This window comes from Salarias fasciatus, chromosome 22 (assembly GCF_902148845.1).
Source record: "Salarias fasciatus chromosome 22, fSalaFa1.1, whole genome shotgun sequence".
NCBI classification, from domain to species: Eukaryota; Metazoa; Chordata; class Actinopteri; order Blenniiformes; family Blenniidae; genus Salarias; species Salarias fasciatus.
In genome coordinates, this window is record NC_043765.1 from 5,934,549 (window position 1) to 5,957,629 (window position 23,081).

Consider the following 23,081-nt stretch of genomic DNA (forward strand, 5'->3'; position numbering starts at 1 on the left):
TCATGAAGCTAACTATTAATCCTAAAGGAACATTCAGATCTATGGTTTAACTGTTAGCAGAAAAAGCACTATTTCATTTTACCATAACAAGAAATTCATGTGAATACTGGTACATTTGCTGTGTTATTACGAGAAAGCGACTGGAACTTGGAACTTGACATTATTTTGATCATATATCAGATGAATGCAGGATGAGGACAATGTATTGTTGCTACTGCATTTTCTGATTGTTTCAGACACAAAAGAAGTTAAACTTCAGACAACTGTGAGAGAGCAGTTTGATGTGATGTTGATGCTCAATGCATAAAACTAACAAATGAACAGCATCTATGTATAAAGCTGACAAACAATGATGTATATAAATTTAGTCAAAAATGGAGGTAGATATTTGTCTCAATTTTATTGAACCTCTATCTGTTGAAACGAATAACTATGATTTCAGGTTATTTGTGATGATCATGTCATTCAGCTTAACCACAAGTGAAATATGTTACAAATTTATGCTAAAATGGTCTGTTGCATGCACACGCTGAGAAAACAAAACAAAAATCACTCTCAGACAGACAAAACATAATTTATTAACCAATATGGTGATTTACAGAGAGCAGCACAGACAGAGGGGATGTTTCAGTGATGAAGCTTCTGCTTGAACTGTAACCCGCAGTAGCCGCACGTGCCCACTTTAGTCACTTTGTCCTGGGGATAAAAAAAGAATGAACATTTCAATGTGGAGCTTCTTACACAGGTAGTAGGAGGCTAAACAGCAGTTAAAAGACAGAAACAAAAACTAGCCATTTTAATCATTTTAAATGCATGATGTAAGGAAAAACTCAGTTTGTGTTCATGTTGATTTCATGTAATTTGGTGAGCCTAAGCTTGACTGTAAATACAGAGACACTGCCCTGCAGTCAGGTTCATTAATGCAGCACCAAGCAAAAACACTGTTTCTGCAAGCAAAATAATGCTTTAAAGAGGAGAAGATGGAGATTTCCCTTCATTAGAGTGGGTAACGGATATAAATGGAGTTTGGATGCATTTTTCTGCTTTTGCATTGTGTGCACTAAACTCAACCCCTTTGCAGAGTCACATGTTCAAATATAAACTGTCTTCTCATACCAAGTTAATGTAGACTTTAGGGTGTCCCAAAGCTCCTCCACCTCCATCACAGGACACCACTCGGGCGCCGATTTCAGACACAGACTCCTCTGCCACCAGCTCGATGGCAAAGTTTTTATTCACCTTGACATGAATAAAGAAAAGAACATCATTGTCATGACCTTCAACCAGTGGCAATGCAGGTTCATCATCATGATGGGCAATTCACTGTAAAAGTTATTTACACGTACATAAAGGAGTAAGATTTACATTTGACATGAAATAATTTCATTTGATGAAGAGGGGGATTACCTCTTTCTGCCTGCCAACAAATCTGGCTCTCCTGGGGTCCTTTTTCATCAAACACCTGAGAGGAAAACATGAAAGCATGAATCTGGATGCAGGACAAACAACACGGACAGCAGCATCACGTTTAGTAACTGACATTATGACATCTATCGCTGATCCCCACAAACATAATGATCTGGAACTATAAGAGAACAATATGTTCGTTGTTCTAATCTAGAGACGTTTGACCAAGTAGAAAGCTGGAAATTTGAGCAACACAAAAGGTCTGTCCGATAACGGATGCAGGGCACCTTTCCATGTTACTCGGCTAAGGTTAGCTAACGCTAGGCCGCCGGCTAATGCTATGCTACGGGGTTTACCGTGTGCTTACCTGGCCAGTGTGACCGATGGGTTCCCCGGTGGTGGAAACCTCTATGCTGTACCGGTGAGCAGGAACAGCAGCCAGCCTTAGAGGAGAAACCAGCGCCCGAACATTTCCACTGAAGGACAGAAGTCTGCCTACGGCGGTCGCCATGTTTACCACAGCCCGTTTACTAGGCTGCATTGTGAATTTTACCCTACGCTTTGACTCCAAGGTTCAATCACCTCTGCAATGTGTTTCAGCAAGCTTTTATAAAATGTGATATTTGGGGATTTATTATAACATTTCACATGCAGTAATAGTATTCTGGTGTAAACAGAGATAAAGATCTTCCGAAGTTACAGGGTTGAACTACCTGACAGACAAAGTGATGGGATTGTGTTACAAATTAAACCGGAAGTTGTTTATCCGGTGTGGTGTTTTGGATTAACTGGTTACCATGCTTACTAATGACCGACTACTTTGGTGCCTGCCATTGCCACAGGGAACAGAAGATGTTAAAAACCCGACAGAAATCCGTAGCTGTCTTTTTAACACAATTTAAACACTTTCATCAAGTTTCGAAAGAGTCGTCCCTTTTTTGAGTTTTATTTTAACGTCAGCTGCAGCAACGACTTCCGCTGGAGGAAGTCACTGCAGTCATCAGTTTACAGGGGGACCCGTTAATCCGAAACATCGTGCTAGCAAGCCGAGCATTGTGGTGGGGGTTTCTGCAAATAAACCCGACATTCAGGGGTAAAACCCTTGTTGAAACGACGAGGGTCTTCTGGTAGGTTTTTTCTGTCATAATTACTCTTTTTTGTTTGTACTTGTGGCTTTCAAGTACTATCTAGTGCTTTCGAGCTGATGTATGAGCCGTGTTGTTAGCAGGTCACAGTTGTCTCCTTGGCGTGTTGCAGCTCTGAAGCCACATGTGTTATTTTTTATTCAACGAACAAATGGAAAAAAAATAACTGCATTTACAGTCGTCAGCTTGTCATAAGTGCTTTCACTTCAGAGTTTGTTCGAGGTTGCCTAATATGCCTCCTTGCTCATGTTAGTGTGCATATCGTTAGCCTAATAGCATAATTGCCAAAGTCATATTTTAATGTTTTTGGACATCAATGTTTTGGACGCGTCAAAAATACCTAAGTCAAAGAGGATGACAAGGCAGATAGTGATTTTGGACTCTAACAAACGTTCTGATAGGCTGAGGACAGAGGCAATAAGACAGGATGATGCAGCAGTGAAAGGAGAGTAAAAGTTAGGCAGATATCACAGTTTGGCCAAAAAATTACTTAGCAATTATGCTATGAGGCTAACGATATGGAAACATCACTGCGCTTTGTAATGAAAAGGCAGCATGTTTCTCTGGTCCAGATTTATAGAACTCATGCTAAAGCAGAACATAAAGTTTAAACATATAAACCTTAGTATTTATAAATCTAATATGGATAGATTTAACACATTTAGATACGCTACCAACTATACGTTTTCTGTGCATTAAACAGTAGGTTGAATGTTTTTTGTTTACCTTATTTCTTTACATTATAGATTCTCATTGAAGGCATCAGAACTATGTATGAACATATATGGAATTATATAGTAAATGACAAACTGTAAAATAACTCAAAACCTGTTTTAGATTCCTCGAAGTAGCCACCCTTTGCTATGATTACTAGTTTGCACCTCTTGCATTTTCTTGACAAGCTTCTTTTTTATGTCATAAATAAGTGATCACTCACTCGAAATCAATTCATTTCTATCTCAAAACGGCTCATTAGGCATTTATATGATTATTGCATTACATCTGGGGTTATTTAAAGTTATTTCCCTGAACTCTGGGACTGACAGCAGGATTTTACCCAAAGTTCTTGATACAGTCTCCAGGAAGTCAGTGATCTAGTTTGTTGTTCTGGTGGTGACCATCACGTTATTCCAATCCCTCCCTCTAAAAACGTGCGTGCTGTGCCTCTCCTGCAGCCTTTCACGCATGGCTCCTCTCCTTCTGAGGCCCTGGCCTCCTCCCTGGCTCGCCCAGTGGTCCAGATCAGCCGCTTGAATCTGCCCGGTGCTTACCGAGGTCTCTGCACGCTCGCCACTGCACCTCGCACACCACACCCGTCGCCGCCCGGTGTCTGCTCCTCCCACCTGGCCCCCGCCGCCCGCATGGAGCGTCTCTTCTGGGACAGTGTCGACTCCTCCTTCCCAGCATCCTCCCTTCCGCAGGATGAAAACCAAGTCTGCCCTAAAGCGGCGCTGCAAGGACTGCTTCTTCGTGCGACGCAGGGGACGCTTGTTCGTGTTCTGCAAGACTCACCCGAGACACAAGCAGCGGCAGGGCTGACGTGTCGGAGTAGCCAAGACGTTGTAAGAACTGTGCAGCAACAATAAATTCTTTAGCTGGAATAGCTCAGTTTCCACTGCAATTCATTTTCAGATGCTCAAAGTTTTCACAGGGAAATAGTATTGTACAGTGAGTTCAGCTAACCAGAATGAATATGAGAAGAGTTTTCCACACACCAAGGTAATTGATTTAAAAAGAATATAATTTTATACAATCCAATGTTAAACTCAGATTCTTTACTATCAGATATTCAGGATACAATAACTAAAATCAACCCCTTCCATAGTTAACCATTTAATACTATTTGAGTTACAGCGATTATAGAGTGTTGATTTGTTGTTGGATCTGCTCTGTTCATCAGATAATCCAGAAAGATTTGTCCTTTTGGTCAGATTTTGTAAAACTGCAGAGTGTGAGCTGATCACTGTGGACTCAGGTGGAAAAAGGTTGCCTGTTCACTAAATGAATTGTACTGTTCAACATTATAAAGGAGTGAGTTTTGAGGATCAATGAGTCCATAAAGTCTAATCAAATTAAAGTAGGCTGTATTCAAAATGCTGCATTATATGCTTTAGTGTGTTGGAGTCTAAATACTTTCTTGTTAGTCCACTTTGAATGGAGTCACAGGACAAGAAAAAGGGGAAAAACGAGGTGGAATCTGACAGCTTTTGACCCTGTTTGTGGAAAGGATTTCTTTGAAGCGTTAGTGGTGTAGTAATGTTGTACTGTGCTGTAGTTGTCATTACCTCACAATGAAAATATCCCTGGTTTGAGCCTGAATTGAGAGTGCATTGCTCTTTAAAGTTTGCATGTTCTCCCAGACCATGTAGGGAGATTCCATACACATTTGACTGAATTTATTCAGTAAATCTAAAACTGCTTGAAAATACGAATGTGGCAAACTGTGCAGGGAGAGAGTTACAGAGAATATGACTTCATGGTACAAAATTAGAGCTAAAATGTATTTTTGTTGTGAAAAAGCTGGTGGAAAAATCCCCGAAAGAAGCTGGGGCACCAGTCCACCAAATGCACAGAGACAGTGTGTGTGTAAACCCATAAGTTATCCTCAGAGAAAAGGATTCATCGTTACACAAGAATCTCAGGTTTAGTTTAATGTTTTTTTCCTTTTAAAAAATGAATGCTTGGTTTGGGAACTTTGGGTCCCTAAAGTTGGGAAGTACAGCCCTGGTTAAAGTGACAGTTTATCTTTTGTTCCACTAGAGGGAGCCAAAATCTTTCTGTCTAAAAACATTCTCCTATAATGACCTCAGATCAATTTGACTCACTTTCTATTAACTATTTTCACCCTTAATTAGCTTTTACAGGACAGATCGTGTTTGTGTCATTGAATATCTCTTAAATACAGTTTAATAACACTCAGCAGTACGGACAGGCTGCTGCTTCCACCAGCACACTGAGGATGTTTAGCAACAAACACTGAGCCCACAACTCTGTATTCACACTTTTCCTAAAGGTTATTGTGTAACCGATGGAGAGCCACCAGACACCTCTGTGTGTGTGAGGTGTGTGTACAGTATAATGTCATGTGTGTTTTCTGTAGTTGGCTCCGCTTCATGGTATTTTAGCTGAAACAAACACGTTAGAAGTTTCCTGTGTGCCTGCTTTCCAGTGAGCACTGCGAGTTGTGGCATATTGTCAGATAAGCGGGAGCGAGCGGGTTCACTGGGCCCGATCGTAACCGTGGGTCAGTGAGGCAGGTTTTGATGTGAAGCTGATAAACCAGTCAGCCGCGGGACACAATGTGGATCGGCCATCTGCGGCTTTGAGGCTCAACAAAGTCTGTTTACACAGACAGTGGCTGTCATCTGGAGTAGAACAGATCGTCAGCAGAAATTGACGGGGAGGATCAAACGGGGAGGAAACCGGACTTCAAATGGCTTCGGTGAAGGCCAAACCTCCCCGAGCATCTCAAACACGCAGTCCACCGACAGTTCCTGTCAGTGCTTTCCAGAGGTTCGAGGTTTCCTTCAAAGGCTGCCAGTCTGTCCTCGGTGACCACGTGGTGCAGTGTGCTGACCTTGATAACTGACTGGATTGTTGGTGGTGAGCAGACATGACAAGGGATACGTTTGTGTTCAAGTACAATACCAATTTCACATGACTACATTTCAACTCAACTGCAAATAAATAACTATTATAAGATTCTCAAAACTATATTAAAGAGCAGTTACTTTAAAAAAAACACTGTCATAGTAGATATTTTATTTATCATTTTATTTATTGCTGTAAACCAGCTTTCTTCTTGGTTAAATGAAAGGAAAAACCTCCTTGGTAAAAGCAGATCAGAAGATTCTAAATTCAAATGTATTCAGATTGGTTTTACATATACGAAAGTAGATCACAGGGTATGAAATGTACTTCAGTATTAGTTCTTGAAACTAATAAAAATATCTAGAATTTAACTCCATTACAGTAAAATGTGTGATAATGTTTTACTTTGAATCTTGATAGTAGAGAAAGTAGGTGTGCCATCAGAGATCGAACAACACAGTGTTCAGTGTAAAATGTACATACTACATCATAAATGATTTTTAGTTGAAAGATTAATGTAAGAAAAAGAAAGTTTTCACAGGTCTTGAGTGCCTTGAAGAGCACCTGCGTGGTGGCCCTGCCGTTTTGGTAGAAATGAACATAGTTTCACAACATCGCTGTGTAAATGTGAAGCTTTCCTGAAACTAAACGGTGAAAACCGATGCATTTTGACTTGAGATGGTGTCATGGTTAGACTGATCAAGACGCCTCGACATGCATGTTTGTGGCCTGAGGAACAGCAAAAACATGCAATTCTGGGTTTGAACCCATCATGAAGCGCTAACCACTGCCCCACATCCTGACCCACACAAACCTACATTCAGACAACAAACATATAAGCAAATGCTGCTTTAAACACCAGTTCATTAAATCAAGCTGCTAATATTTTCAGGAGGGCATGTTTCATTTTCTTACACTACACCTTAGAAGTTTAGGAGTGACTCCGCCCCTCTTCCTCCTCTTCCTCCTCCTCCTCCTCCTCCTCCATCAGTCTCTGCGCGTGGAGCAGCAGGAGGGACGCTCCGCTCATGTGGAGGAACAGCAAAGTCACTTTACATTTCGGGACACTTTGGGTTTTTTTTTTTTTTGTATTTATTTATTTATTTGTCTTGTAGCTCTTAGCACGTGCGTGCGTGCGCGCGTAACTCTGAGAGATGAAGACGTCAAACAGCCGACCTTCAGGAGTGAGCAAAACCCCTTCGTGCACCCAGCTGAGCTTCACCCTGACAGAGAAGATAAGGTAAGATCATTCTTATTAAGCTTGGTAAGAAACTCTCTCGACGCGTCAACTCATCTGAAAGTGTTGCGTAAAAACGTCCAAACTTCACGCGCAGCCGCTCGCGCTGACACACGCGCACCTTGTGACGTCACTCTGGTATGTGCGTAAACAAAGCATATAGAAAAACAGCAATGTAGGTTTATTTCAGTGAGTGGATGTTATGACAGTCATTTCTCATGCTTCCTGGATGCTGATGTGTCATTTAGCAGTAAATGTAAATTTACAAGACAAGATGATCAACTTATAGGCAACAAAAAAAATATGTAATATAATATAGTAAAGTCCCCTTCCTCACAGAGCTTGAACCATTGAGCCCCATCGACAAAAACACTGTATCCCACCCCAAGTTATAAAATTAATTTAAATTGCAGAACCTTTTGGAATCCACTGAAACAAAATCCCAACTTCCTCCTTGTTGAATGATTAATACAGAATATCTGTCCTAGTTTTTATATATACCATATATTCTGCAACTGCCGTAAACGTCAAGCTTGTAATTGGACAACTAAGCCAATTTTATTGACATTTCCAGTTGAAAACACATAAGTGTTTGTTTGTTAAAGTTTCACATTTACAAGGCAGCATTTTGACAATGATGTCCATTTACACAGAACGGCAGAAAATGCTGAAAACATCTCGTATGGCCATTCCAGGCCAAGAGTTGGAGCTGTTGGTTGTTTAGTAATAAAACCACACACACACACACATTGGTACAGAGAACAATATGCTTTAAACATTAACGGTGCAAGAACATGGACAAATAGTGAAGTTGCACTGCTATTACGGTGACTATAAAACAACAGGAAGTTCATGAGACTGTGGAGGCTGACATAGTTGATATTGTCCATCTACTCATGCTAATTCAAAACAAAAAAAAAAGCAATAACTATTCCATTATGGTGGTGGTGCCATGATCAGCAGCCCAAGCGTTTCCAGAAAGTTGTGTTTCCCTGTTGACACAATGACGGAGTCAGAGTGTTTTCCAAAGTTTCCTCCCCCCTTGGGAGATGTTGTTCAAAAATGACATTTTCAGAACTTTAGTTTCTATTACTCAGTATTAAAGCCAAACACTTTGCTTAAAGAGTCGTGCAGATTCCATCATTAAGAGCATTTTAAAGAGCTGACCCTGCATGTCAAAGATATTAACAGTGCAACATGAGATTGAGAGAAGAGATGCCATGCTATTGTTTGGAGAGACAAAAATTAACAAAAAATCATTTGGGTTGGAGGTGGTCTGATAATTTGAAAAATAGATCACAGTAAGAACTGCAGGAGACTTGATCCATGCAGCTTTATGGCTTTAATTTATGTATGCTATTACAACAAAGGATCCCCCTTTTTATTATTTATCTGGTCTAAAATAAACTAGATTGGAGGGAAAATTTCTCTTTTAACTAAGTTTATTTGGTTAAACAGGCCACGACTCTCCTCTTTCCACCACGTTTCCCTTTTTTTCTGTAATCTAACACTTTCTTACAAGATGTTTGAATCATCAATCCAACATGAAACTACATGTGCTTGTTTGCTTTACCTGAATTGGCCACTACGCACTTAACCTGCATTACAGTCTGACTTGAACATATTTGCATATAACACATTTGCATCATCCTTTTTTAAGACACACTTTCTCCCAAGGGAAGAGCTCTTGAATCAAAGTACGCCTTGAACCCATAAGTTACTTTATGACTCCTGGAACCGCCGTGCTGACAGATGCGTATCGACCTCCGGGTGGATCTGACTTTCTCCGCTCTCCTCACTTCTTATTTCCTCGCTGTCCCTTCTATTGGTGTGTGTTTACACAGAGATACTGATGGCTAAGCACATGTGGCGTGTACTCAGATAGTCCAGGTGAGATAAAATCAGGTCTGTGTATCCAGTCGTGGCGAGATGCTCTGCTGGGTTTCCGCTGCCTTAAATCATCCACTGAATCAATGCGCTCTCTGTTCGAAGAAGGCACTGAAATATCTCCTCATAAATCACCTAATAGATCCATAGATTCCCATGGTCGGTGATTGTTGCCTCTGTTGACAGCATATTAGCATATTGAGCATATATTGCTAACCCAGCCAACCGATCAGCTGAGACATTTAAACACCAACATGTTTCATGTAGAAGGACCCTTTGCTTTATTTACTCTCTTTGTTTTCGCTCCTACTTTAAGAAAGTCTCCAGCGGCGTGTCTCTGTCGGTTTTTCCACTGGAGTAGTGTCGTACTCTGTAAACATTGTGTGTCTATACCAGGTGACAGCAGCGGGTCCACACGCTGTAGTTCGAGCCTGTGTGTGTGAGTGTGTGGTTCACACCTCAAGCTGCCTCTTCCAAAGTGGCAGTGAGATGTGTGTGGTGAGTGTGTGAGTGTGTTTTTTTTTTCTTTCCACTTGTCTCATCGGTAGCACACAGTTGGTAAACAAACACAGTTCTGTCTGAGCAGAAACAAGTTAGAGAGAACCTCCCCACTAACTGAGAAAACACACACACTTCCCTGTTTGATGGTTGATCGAGTCGGACCAGTACTAACACGTAACAGCCTTCACATACAGATACGCTGTAGAACAGTGAGACAGGTTCACAGACAGCCTATCCTGGTTGTGATCGTCTGCAGCTTCTCTCCAGTCAATCAAAGTTCAAAAGAAGGAGCTCAGTTGTGATCATTCATATGTGTTTGGATTCAGAAAAAGTCCTCTGATTAAGATGAATAATCGGAGACGTCTTCTGCTGAAAAGTGATCCAGGTTCCACATTTGGCCAATGTGACTTCCGTGCAACCACAGACTGCCTACAGTTTATTGACGACATAAATTTCATGACTGCTGATCATACGCGGCTGCCGTCATGAGAAATGCAGCAGGATGAAGTGTTCGAAGCTTCATATTCTCCTTGCATGTAAATGCTGCTTCAACAGGAACGTTATCCTCCGTCACGTCCTGAAGGCGTCGGGCGTGACATGGATGACATCGAGGATAGCGCTGCCATATTGTCAGTTTTTTAAAGATCAAATACAGTGGAGCAGATCATTTTGGTTTGATAGCTCCTCCGGGAGAATTCCTTGTTCATTTGTCAAAAACCTGTAGTTTCATACCTGAAAAAATGACTCCAAGATAAACTGTGTGGGTCCTGATCAAGCCCTTTCCCTGTTCAAGCAGCCCTCTGAGTCAAGCCTTTGTTCTTTGTTTTGTTTTGTTATTTGAAGAACTTGAAGTGTATTCAAGTCGTTGTGTCATGAGTACTGGAACACACTTTATGTTGGTTTTAATCGAGCTTCACTTTCTGTTCTACAGTCAGACCTGTTTGCTGCTTTCCAGCTAACAGAAACGTGTAGTGAACCGGAGCATAGCATAGCTGGCTTTTAGCTTTTATCTGCCTCAAAAACACTTCTTTTCTTTCAGGCTTTAAAACCAGCTTTTGGAGTCATGTTTATTGCATATGCTTTTTTTTCTGCTGGTTTTTTTAAACTTTTAGTATGTTTCTTTGTTTGTTTTTGCATTTTTTTCTCTTGTTTGAGCTTTAAGTTGTGGTACACTCTAAAATTGTTCATATTTATGAACAGAGACTCGATGACAATCAATAAAATAGCCATTTTTGTAAATTAGTTTGTGTTTTTATGCTTTTCAGAATCGCTTCGTCAGACTGAACCTTCTTTGGAGAGGTTTTGGCCATGGGGACCACATTTTTGTCAACCCTGCTTTATGCGGCATAGTTTCTGTTCTTTCCTGCTCCCAGCTAAACGAACATATTTCTCCTTCCTGGCCCCACAGTACTTCCTGGAATCTTTTTTTAATTTTTTTTTTTCTACTTTCCAGTCAGCGTGATGAAGAAAAACCAGGTCAGCATGCGAAACAGACCGACGGCAGCGCTGAGTCACACTTTGGTTGAGCAGTGAACATCACACAATGCGGGTGAGAGCCGTGGTGGTGTGAGGCCGGACAGGGAGCTGCTGTAAACCCCCCCCGGGGGCCGTGTACAGTACGAGTGTGACTGGCAGGTGCTGTGAACCTGGCGGGTTCTATTCCCTTCGCCCAGCTTCACCGTCAGGTTGGGCGTTTCCCGGGCCCTCGGGTGGAAATCAGGGCGTACTTCCCTTGGCTCCTTGAAAACAATTAAGCGGGAGCGATTAGAGCTCGCTGCACGGGTGCAGAGCAGATCAGACTGTACCGAGCCACGACACCCGGGGGACTCCGGGTCGCAGAGCTTGGCAGTGAGGTGTGGAAATAGTGCTAATGTTTGATCAAACAGAGGCTGGATTCAGCCTGGATGAGCTTCCTTTAGTCGTGTCTGGCTCGTCTTCACGCCGTCTCCCGCTGTCTGATTGTGTACGAGCACAGGTGAGGACGACGCGTCAGGCGGTGCGACTTCAGCTGACAGCGTGCGTGAGGGAAGCAGAAGCGCTCAGTGCTGCAGGATGAGAGGCCCTGTGTCTTTAATGGCTCCTGACAGCTTTACTGCTTCCTTACAAACAAGCAAGAAGTTTTCTCCGTGTGTGTGTGTGTGTGTGTGTGTGTGTGTGTGTGTGTGTGGTGTGTGTGTGTTTGTGTGGGTGTCCTGGCTTCCTGAGGGGGTCATGACAGATCAGGGGACGGGCCGTTGTCTTTGTGTTTGTACAGTAACTGCTGGCAGACGGTGGAATCAGGACATTTTGTTCCCTCTTTTCTTCTGTTTCACTTCTGTTTAATCACATTCGATTGGAAGTTTTGGCTCGAATTTGGTGACTTTTACTGATGTGGTTTAATTCTATGGAGACCTCAGGTGTTTTTCAAATTATACGAATCCATTTGCGCCGTTGAAACACTGAAAATGATGTAGTTTTCCTGTTGGACCACTAGTGGGTGCTGCTGTTTGTTTTTGTAATAATGCTACATGTGTTGTTTTGTAAACAGGGTCTTAGATATAAACCCTAAAGAAGATCTGAATAGAACACTTAATAAATTGAATAACATGTCCGTTGCTTTTATCTTTTGGAGTTATGGTCATGAGAGGTCCTCAATCCTTCTCAGATCGGGCCCTGGGGTAGTTTGACGTTGGTTATGCTGCTTGGGCTACTTTTTGATCCAGCAACAGCTTACGTTGACAGTTTTAGAGCAACAGTGATTAAATTATGTGTGTATGCTGTGTGCATCCATGCTTTGCAAATTTGAAAATGAAAACACTATAAAAGAGAAGTGAAATTGCGATTGAAAAAGCCAGAAGCACAAAAATCAGGGGGGGGGAAATGGCCTACTCAACATCAACAGCAGTTTGCTTATATGATGCTGCAGGTTGGAGGCTGCAAATGCAACGAAAAACAGAAAGCAAACAAAAAACAAAAACTACAGTTTAATCGCAGGTGGTGTGAAAAATAGGCAACATTTTTATCAGAATAAATTTCAGTGATTGCATTTATTCAGAATCATGTTGTTGTCTCAGTACTGGCATTATGGCATATTCATTTAATAACATGTGTGAATGATCTCCTTCTCTTAGTGTAACAGGATTTTGTTGTTGTCGGTATGACAAATCTGTCACTGGATAAATAGTGAATGAAATTACTAGAATGAGTCATTGTTATAAAATTAAGAGATAAATTGGTTCATTTTTACTGTCGTTTTCAGTTTTTAACCCTATTTTACAATTTCTTAACTCAAAAGCAAGAAAAATTAGTTGAAAACTAATCCTGTTTGACCTTTCCCTGCTGTTTGAGCAGCTCAGACCACACCACGGACCTGGACCAGGACCCAGACCTCAGCCAGTATAGTTAACAAGCACCATGTTTTACAGGAAACAACGAAAAGCACGGCTGCACCTCAAATGCAAAAAGTACTCCTGGACGTGAATCAACCTGCATAAACAACGCAACTATTTAGGATTTCAAAACTCCATGAAGAACTTTAATCAATATACCCTAATAGGCCATAGGGAAAAAAAAAAAAACACACAAAACACAGGTTTTCTTACAGGGTTGAAGTCTGATCAAAGGAAAACTGCAATGCAATCTTAACTCTAAGGGAAGTGTGTGAAACAAAAAAAATTTGCTATATTGGAACTAGCATTTAAGGAGTGATATACAGACAACAGAAGAAAAACCAACCTGGGAGTCACTATGATGCCACAGTGGGACACCTAAGCTCTGCTGAAGCTGTCCTAAAGAGCGTTTTACAGCAGATTTCAAATCATCAGCCACGGATCGGTGACCGCCTCCATAAAACACTGGGAATCGCTCCCCTCCACCCCGCCGCAGCTCATTCTTGTGCCCCCTCCTGAGAAAATGTCAGCGGATCCTCCCAGATGGATTTGTTAGGCTCTGACGGTGATGGGTTGCGGCGTCTCAGGGAGGCGTTAGAGCGTCGTAAATCAACCTTATTGCTGTTTATTTATTAATACGGCCCTGAAGTGTGCACCTGTGCTCCACCATACTGAGAAGAGCACGGGATGCTTGAAGGGGGGGGGGTTAGAAATGACTCCCCAGAGTGGTGACAGAAAGCACATCAATGCAAAGCAGGAGGAAAACAACCGGAGGGACGGCGGCGTGATAAATGGAGGTGTGGCTGAGCAAACGGGCAGAGAGAGCCAGAGGACTGATGGATGGATAGCAGAGGCAGAGGAGAGGAGTTTCCTCTGGGACTGGAGATCACCTGTGGGGCTGACCGGGAGCCTGATGAGAGGGGAATGAAGGGATCACAACGAGGGATCGAACGGGGGTCGGGCGGCAGCTTAACATGTCACACGGTCTGAATTACAGTGGAGACCGTGACTCTGTGACCCCCGCTGGTGCGTACGCACCGCATCCCTCTCATTACACAGTCAAGGGAAGAGGCATGACAGGTCAGTCAGATGACTTCTCATCTCTGCTTTGGGCTGCAGTAAGCTGCACTTCAGGGAAAACAGCTCGGCAAGAGGTCAAACTCATGCAGGGGTTGTAGAGCTGGAAGAGGAAACAAGATGGAAAGTCATTACTGTCATCAGCTCAGTGTGTGTTCTCTTTGTCACTGGAGGACTGAGGAGTGACTGATTTTGTTGTGCAGTCCAGAAAATCCACACAAGTTGCTGTGACTTATGATTTGCACCTGTGTGTTTTTCACATTAAGGAAACACCGTTTATCAAAAGCTGCTAACCCTGACTGGATTTGATGACTTGTGCATTTTTACTAATAAAATATATTAAAGAAATGTTCTTGCACATGTGCAGTGTCCACAGAAAACTACTGCAGTTTGGTGGAGTAAGTGGGACTAAAGATCATTCATAGAGATTTTTATCCAAAATGCTAAAATACATGTGTTTTTGGTTTTATTTTAGTTTTTCTGTCGCTTTATATGTATAATGTCTGATAAATACCTCCTTTCACAGAAGCTTGGGGTTCATATCTTCAGTGAGTGCCTTAAAGGCTTCCCGTGGAGGAGGACGTATAGTGGTTTATCTCTGCAAAGATTTTAAGACAGAGGTGGTTATGAGATAAAACCTGATCGAATCTCTTCATGCGTGCTTCTCTTCAATACTCCCTTTAAAAGCCGCTCTGCTGAACGCCAGTTGCTTCAATAATGTAATACATTTGGTTTATTTAATAAAAATAGGAAGCGCTGGTGGCATATCTCACAAATATTTATAATAAAGAGAAGTGCTGCTGATGGAGGGGAGGTCAAAAAGTAAAAATACAGAATATCTTACATCTGGTTAGCTGAATGAGATAAACAGACACACTAATGGATGAGCTTCAAACGCATGGAATCACAACAAATAAATGTAAATAACTTAACTAGTTTACATTCCCCTGCTTCCTCTCTCATTACTGCTGGTCTAAACATATATTTGAGTTGGACATGAAAGCTCGCTCTCCGCGTTGGGTTTCCCAGCCAGGGGAGCGTGATTGTTGAGGCTGGATGACGGATGGCTGTTTGTTCCTTCCTGAAGGCACAGCCGGTATGTGGCTCTCCTCCTCCTGACCCTGCAGAACGTACAGACACATACTTCTCCTCCTGCGCAGGAATGCGCATCTCGATAAAGACGCACGGCGATAACTGCTTGACAGGGGACTGAAAAAAGCTCCAGGAATGTTACAGTAGCTCGCAGGTCGCTGAAACGCAGCGGGCGGAACGACGGTTTCACGTCCCGCTCTCTGTGTTCTGTCTCTCTCTCTCTGCAGATCGGACTGAGGTCGGTCACAGTTTTCCCAGGTGCGCCTGCTGCTGGGTCTTTCCTCATGCTGCTGGCCTGGCCTTTCGCCTTCACTGCCTCCCTCGGCCGCTCCGACTTCGTCCTTGAGCCGCAGTCATGGTGGAGGAGGTGTGTTTGCAATATTTACACGACATATTTCAAGTGAAAAGACATCATTTTTGTGTTTTTGAATGAATGGTGTAGTTAGCACCTTGGGCCACTAGTGGGTGCTGTTCTTCACATGAACTGACAACCACGATTGATTAGTTATATGGAGTGACTCGTAACCATAAAGTCTTTATTTTCCTTGAAGTATCTGATGATAACCGTCGCCTCCACCAGGTTCGTAGACGTGTGTCTCCGGGTGATCATGCGCGCCATGTGGTTTTGCGGAGGTTTCACTGGATCAGGTGAAAGGGGAGCGAGCGCCGCCGTCCGAAGTTCCCATCCTCACCGTGGCGCCGCATTCCTCGTACTTCGATGCCATCCCAGTCACCAACACCATGTGCTCCATCGTCACCAAGCTGGAGAGCAGGAGCATCCCGTCTGGGGCAGTAAGTGAGACACATTTACCCACAATCCCACGCGGCTGTTGGTTCCATACGGCTCATACGCAGCTGTTGTGTTGACAGTAATGTGATGTTTTCTTCTTTCTTGTTTCGGTGCTCATCCATAACCCGGCCCCCCAGCTTGATCAGCTACATCAGGCCCGTGTTTGTGTTCCGTCCGATCAGGAACTCCAGGAAGAAAACTGTAGAGGAGATCAAGCGGAGAGCCCAGTCTGGGGGGAAGTGGCCTCAGGTAAAATATGTGAATATGCACATAAATCCACACACATATCTAACCTTAGCTCTCGCCATAGGGAAGTAAAACAAAGAAAATGTAGAGTAAGTGACACAAATGGATCCAAACTACATCAAGGAAAAGTTAAAGGGGTTTATTTTGTGTGCACGTGCCTCCATTTCTATTTGTATGTTTCAGATCATGATTTTTCCTGAGGGACGTGCACCAACAGGTCAGGGCTCATCTTATTCAAGGCTGGTATTATTCCTTGGCCTTCCTGCTTCAGCTGTGTCATGAAACTAGACGGCGGGTCAGCCTGGTGTTATTGCTGAGTGTCCTTAGTGCAATAAAAAAACAAACACTTCTCTTTTGATCTGAAGCTTTAAAGTGTTTTAGTCCTGAGCTGAATGATGAGTTGTAATGTTTGAGTGATCTGAATGGAAAATTTCAAGAGTCAGCACGTCAGTGTGTCATCCAGCTGTTATTGCCATGTTGAAATCCACCCTCAGGCTCAAGCATGCCAGTATGTGGTAATCATGGTGAAGGGCGACTTAAAGGCTATAATGAGCAGGGTGAAATATGTGAAACAATGTAATGCTTCTACATTATTATTTATTTATTTACATAGCAGCACGTTTGTATAAACCAGCCTCTTATTTGTGTCTGCAGTTGTTGTTAGATGGTAAAAAGCGCCGTTCCCCATTGCTGGGAGCGCTGTTTTCACTGACGGGCGTGTCTGTTTGCCAAAAGAACGACTTTGTGTGATCGCTATGTTCAGCATGCTTTTCATTTTGTATGCTTGAACCTGTGCATGATTATTTATTTATGGAGGGTGGGGGGATGGAGGTGTTGGGGGGGTGGGGGGGGGGGGGGGGGGGGGGGGGGGGGTATGACTGCAGAGCTGCCAACTGCAGGTGTCGATGTCTGGACAAATTAATTTTACGTTGTTGGACGTTCAGTGTCTCGCTTTAGGACACTGCAGCAGGACGAGCTGTTGTCCCCAACGCTTCAGAGGCTTGTTATTGTGCTCATATCCCGTGTGTGTGTGTGTGTGTGTGTGTGTGTGTGTGTGTGTGTGTGTGTGTGTGTGTGTGTGTGGTGTGTGTGGCATTGTTCACAGCCTGCTCTGTGTAATCCCATTTCTTCCAGTCTGTAATTCTGTCATTCCCAGTAAGCCCTGTTGGGACACACTTTTCGCTGTGTGTGTGTGTGTGTGGTGTGTGTGTGTGTGTGTGTGTGTGGGTGTGTGTGTGGTGTGTGTGTGTGTGGTGTGTGTGTGTGTGTTTCCAGCTTCGTCTGTCAGCTTTGTGTTGCCAGTCTTCTCTGGATGTGTCGCTTTCAGTTACGTCCCATCGCTGGTTCCCAGCACAACAGATCAGCTGTGTGTGTGATGTTGTGTGTGGTGTGTGTGTGTGTGTGTGTGTTGACCACCTGTGCATGAACAGCCTCCACAGATACCTCCAGTCATGTTCTCATCTCAAACAGCCTTCCAGGGAGCTGTCTCTTCATCCCCTCCCCGTCTGCACCTGTCCTTCCTCACACTCTCGTCTGTTTAATATTCATCTTTATGTTCGCTCACAGCCTCGCCGCTCTCACTTCAAGCTATGATATATTCTTATATTAGACATCTCCGAGTTGATTTAAGCTCAAGTCATCTTGGTGAATCATTTTGGATCTAAAGCCTTTAAATCCACGTTTCCTAACATGGATTTCCACTAAGTCCCAACAGGAGAAATCTTCTGGTTTTTTTTATTTCTGTTTCACCTGTTACACAAAACTGTAAGTTATACTCCGGAGGGTTCAGTCCCTTTGTCATGTGTAATGTTCTTTGGCCATTCTAAGGCTGCACAAAAGCCTGAATGGGCCTTTGTCCCAAGATAAATAGTGTATATTGCATTTATCAGCTCGCCTGTCATCAGCAGGACATAACACAAAGTCGGTCTGCCAGCGCCGGAGGTTATCCTGAGGTTCTGACAATAATCCAAACCGGTCCACACGGTTCAGCTCGGTCCTGTGTCTCTGCGCTGTCTTCAAATCTGCAGCACAGCGCCTCGGATTTGTCTGGAGAGTTGCGCTCTGAGCCGACTCTTCCTCATGGTCTGTGTGTTTTTTTCCTTCATGTCTCTCAGGTGCTTTCAATCCCGGGACTTCCAGTGCAGCCGGTGATCCTGCGCTACCCCAACAAACTGGGTAAACTCCTGAACTCTGCCCCCTGTGGCTTTTGATCCCTGACCTGTGACCCCGCCCGCTGGGCTCTGATGTATGGCTTCTTTCCTCCTCTGGTGCCGATGTGACTTCACGTCCGAGTGGGATGATATTCCATCTCCGTCTTTATCCCTCGCACACACACACACACACACACAGCACACACACACACACACACACAAACACAAACACACACAACACAGGGTGTCAGGTCTCTGGCTCTCGGCACCTCTCCCAGGCTCCCTCATAAATTACGCAGCTCTCATACCGCCTTTTCTTCGTCTGTTTCCCTAGAAAGCTTTGTCACCGCTTCACTTTGCGCTCGGCACTGACCTCGTGACAACGTGGCACCACGAGGCAGAGAGAGCATCGGGGAGAGTTTCCTGCAGTGATTACTTTCCTTGATCTTCAGAATCAGATTTGGTTTTACTCAAAGATTTCCCTAATTTTATTCGAACTGTATCTAATCATACTATTGCAGCATGATGTAAATCAGTACATTTTAATAAGATGATGAAGATTCAACCTGCGGACAGGAAATACTAACAGAAAAAATTTCAGGAGGTTGACGTCTTGAGTGTATAATTTGTAAATGTCACTAAAACTGCACTGGTCTACATCAACTATGTGCAATAACTACTTATTTAAAAGTTTTTTGGATTATTATGAATTAGCTAGTCAGTTTAATATTATTCGTTTGAAAGAACCACTGAATGATATAATGTTGTCTTGAGCTTTGGAATTTTCACTCCATATAACATTTATTTTTTCTTTTGTTTATCTTTTTATTTTTTGGATCATCTGTAGTTTAATGTATTTTTTTCAATATAGTTAGAAAGACCGGGAGTTGTTAATTTTTACTGCTTTTCCATCTTTTTCCTCTGAACATGAACATACGGTTAATTCATAGAAACAGATAATTCATGCAGTTCAATCTAGAGAGATTAAATTTATTTTTCCTGATTTCACACTGCCGGCTTCAAACTCACTGAGACTTCTAAAGTCTTTTTAATCATCACATTGGTCACACAGAATCATGCTTCTTCTCAACCACAGCCTTGATTATCCAAACATCCTCAGTATGAATCCTGACTATTGTGTTTGATTCACTTTGTGCGGCGATAAATCCACATATCTGTAGTTTACACTGAGAGTGACTCACACACACACAACACACACACACACCACCACACCACATGTCCCAGTGTGAGAGAGATGGCAAACAGGAGTGAATGGCTGAGTTAAAATTGTGTCACGGGGTGTTCCTCCGCTCGTTCTGAGTTATTTCCTCTTTCCTCTCTGTAGGATACTGTTACATGGACATGGAAAGGTCCTGGAGCGTGAGTGTTTCTGCTTCTCACACACACACTCACACACACACGCACACACACACCATCTCCTTCCCCACTGTTAAGCATGTGGTTAAAACACCAGTGACCTGTTTTCCATTAGAAAGGAACGCTGCGAGATGCTGTCGGGGAACCGCCATGACTTCCACAACCATCTGTATTCACTCTGTCATTTTCCTGATAGATCTCTTCTGTCTTTCTCTCAGGCTGAAGATCTTGTGGCTGACTTTGTGCCAACCTCACAACTCTATGGAGATCGAGGTGAGCAGTTTATGGAGCCGGAACCGTTTTCTTTTTTCTCCCGCAGTTTCCTGAGCTGACTGTCTGTCCTCGCAGTACCTGCCTGTTTACACTCCTTCAGACGAGGAGAAGATCAACCCGTCTCTGTTTGCCAACAACGTCAGGAAGCTCATGGCCGAGTAGGTGTTTGTAACGTGTGTGCGTGCACGTGACTTTTCATTACTTTGGACACCCATAACTCACAGACGTGTGTGTGTGTGTGTGTGTGTGTGTGTGTGTGTGTCGCTTGTAAACCCGGACAGGGCGCTGGGGGCCCCGCTCACCGACCTGTCCTTCGACGACCGTGAGATCAGCCTGTCGCACGGCCCCCTGAGCGTGCACGACTGCAGCGGCCTGCTGGAGTTCAACCGGCTGGTGTGCCGCTTGGGGTGAGTGGAGGGAGGCTGGACCGGCCTGACGGTGGGACGGTGGGACCGCAGAGACAGTGTGTGAACACTGCCACCTATTGGTGGAGGGACAGAAAAACAGTCAAAACAGTGCAAAATAAATTCAATTGAATAGAATAATTAAAAAAAATGTATCATAGCAAAACGAGACAATACAGTTAAAGAAAGATAGCATTACTGAGTTTGGTTATTGAATTAAGAAGAAGAGAGGGTAGTTTGGTCCTGACTCGTCTCCAGAGCTAACTGTGCTTCCCTTTGCCGTAGCAAGGTGAAAGCAGGCAGCACGGCGGAGCAGCTGGAGGAGCTGGCCAGGAGAGCCAGGAAGCTGCAGGGGGGCGGTCTGACGCTGGAACACTTCGCCCTCTTCCTCAACCTGCCTGTTTCTGACACCCTCAGACAAATCCACCGGGTCTTCCACCAGGTGGGAGACACCAGTTCTTCATACTGGTTTTGCAGTAAATCGATGCCTGTTTATGTCCATTTTAAATGGTGCCACATTCGTAAGAGCCATGCATTTGTGGGATGTGCAACAGCATAGAATGTGTGAGATTTACATATTTAGAGTTTAACAAAGCTTCTCTGCTCAGAATGAACAACACAGTCTCATTATCTTGAGAATAATATCCTTCCTTTCTTCCTTTTATGCTTCTTCTTTATACTTCTCCTGCAGAGTGAAGATGGACAGATAGACGTCAGACACTACGTCACCGCTTTATCGACCGTCTACCGGCCTTCAAAGTCAATGGAAACGGTCAAACTGGCCTTCAAGGTGAGCTTCCTTGTTTCCTCAGCCCTTTCCATCCCCTCCTTCCCGAGCCTGTTTCTGTCTGCTGAGGCAACATGTCGGTGTGCAGATGTACGAAAACGAGGACGGCGGGGAAATCCTGGAGGAGGATCTGGCCGTCACCCTGGAGATAATGCTGGGAGTGATGGAGGTGGACCTCTCGGCGATGTTTTTAACACTCGGAAAGCCCGACACGGGCCGGATCAGCTACGGTGAGAAACCGCTCCCTTTATTTATTTATTTTTTTATTTCGTTCAATTATTTATCGCAATTTTACAGAAATTAGTGTGTTGGAGATGATTGACAGCATCTGTCAGTGTCTCCCCCCACTTCGTCTGTGCTGTCACCATCACACTCCGCTTCTTCTTGGCTTCACTGAAGAAGATAAATACCATCTGTTGGAGGAAATTTTTACATCCACCATCTGTCTTTCCTAGAAACTGTCAAAAGCTCCTCCGTGCACCCTCTTCTTCCTCTTCTTGTCCTGTTGAAGCTCTTCCTCCTCTTAACCATCAAACAGTCGGGCACAGTTTCCATCTGCACAAACTCGTGTGGAACATGCAAAACACACCGGAGCGTTTCATCTCATCTCATTTCACAGCAAAAAAAAAATTGGACAATCATGTTTAATCTTCTCCTCTCTTCCAGATGAGTTTTATCTGTACGTGCAGCAGAATCCTCACACGCTGGACTGGATCGACTTCAGAGATCATCCGCGACGCTTCTGCGTCCGGCCGCACGACAAGAGCTGCAACGGACAGAAGCACGGCAAAGACGAATAAAGACAGACCGATTTTTCTCCTGGCCTCCTCTGTGTCCAGCGTGGCAGCAGCTTCACCTCTGTGCCTTAGAGTGCAACGGACACGGATCCTCACTCTCTTTAGTTTTTATTCTTTTAGTGCTCCGCTCAAACAGTTATTTATTTTCTTTCCTTTGTTAAAAAAAAGCACAGCTATTTAAGACTTAAACCAATAAATGGAGGAGTGTTTTCCATTTCCTGGTGATCGCTGGTGTTGTTTTCTCAGGTGAACTGATATTAACCTTTCATGGGGCAGTTTTAGAAAGTTCAAGCAGTTTGAGACATTGCTGATCCAACACACTTTTTTTTTTTTGATAATCTTAGTATCATTTCATGATTAGGATGAAACAAGAAGATTTTGAAAAGGGTTTTTACAAATATTCAGTGATTTTTTTTTTTAGGTTACATATAAAAAACAAGTCATGAAACAAATGTTTGTTTACTTATCAAGAACAACAATGATTCTGAAAAGACTAAAATTCATTGACTCTTTGAGAATGTCTGTGTATGTTTTTCATGCTTATTGCATCTTGTCCTCTGTGGTTTCACTACAAAAACAAACAACAGCACCCACTAGTGGCCCTACATGAAAACTACATTGATTTCAACATTACTGCTGTTTCTGTGTAAATGGACATCAGCTTCAAAACGTTTCTGAGTAAAGGCAAAACTTCTGAAATGAAAGCACAGAACTTGAAATAACTCTTTTCACTTGAAAGGTTGTGTAGACAGGGCCTAAAAAATAGTTTAATTATTGAAATCATTCTTTTCAGGAGTGATTTAAAAAGTTAAATAAAGCTTCATCACAAGTTAAAGATAATTTTTGATGTATCACATAAATCTGAGCTATTTATTACAATTTATACTACAGGCTTTTTTTCCACATAGAAAGCAGTGATTATTTAAATCTCAGATTTCTAAAAGTTTATCAT

General features: G+C 43.2%; 1 protein-coding gene and 1 pseudogene across 1 annotated transcript; one reads left to right on the forward strand and one right to left on the reverse strand.

Annotated features, from left to right (window-relative positions):
* Positions 1–553: 553 nt before the first annotated feature.
* Positions 554–2,100, reverse strand: ndufs6 (NADH:ubiquinone oxidoreductase subunit S6). The gene is given in 5 exon segments (XM_030120549.1): positions 554–696; positions 1,117–1,239; positions 1,408–1,449; positions 1,451–1,462; positions 1,775–2,100. Coding segments are annotated over 5 exon segments (420 nt in total). The 5' UTR covers positions 1,949–2,100; the 3' UTR covers positions 554–627.
* A 5,112-nt stretch (positions 2,101–7,212) lies between these two features.
* On the forward strand, positions 7,213–22,644 carry LOC115409769 (lysophosphatidylcholine acyltransferase 1-like; annotated as a pseudogene).
* Positions 22,645–23,081: the final 437 nt, after the last annotated feature.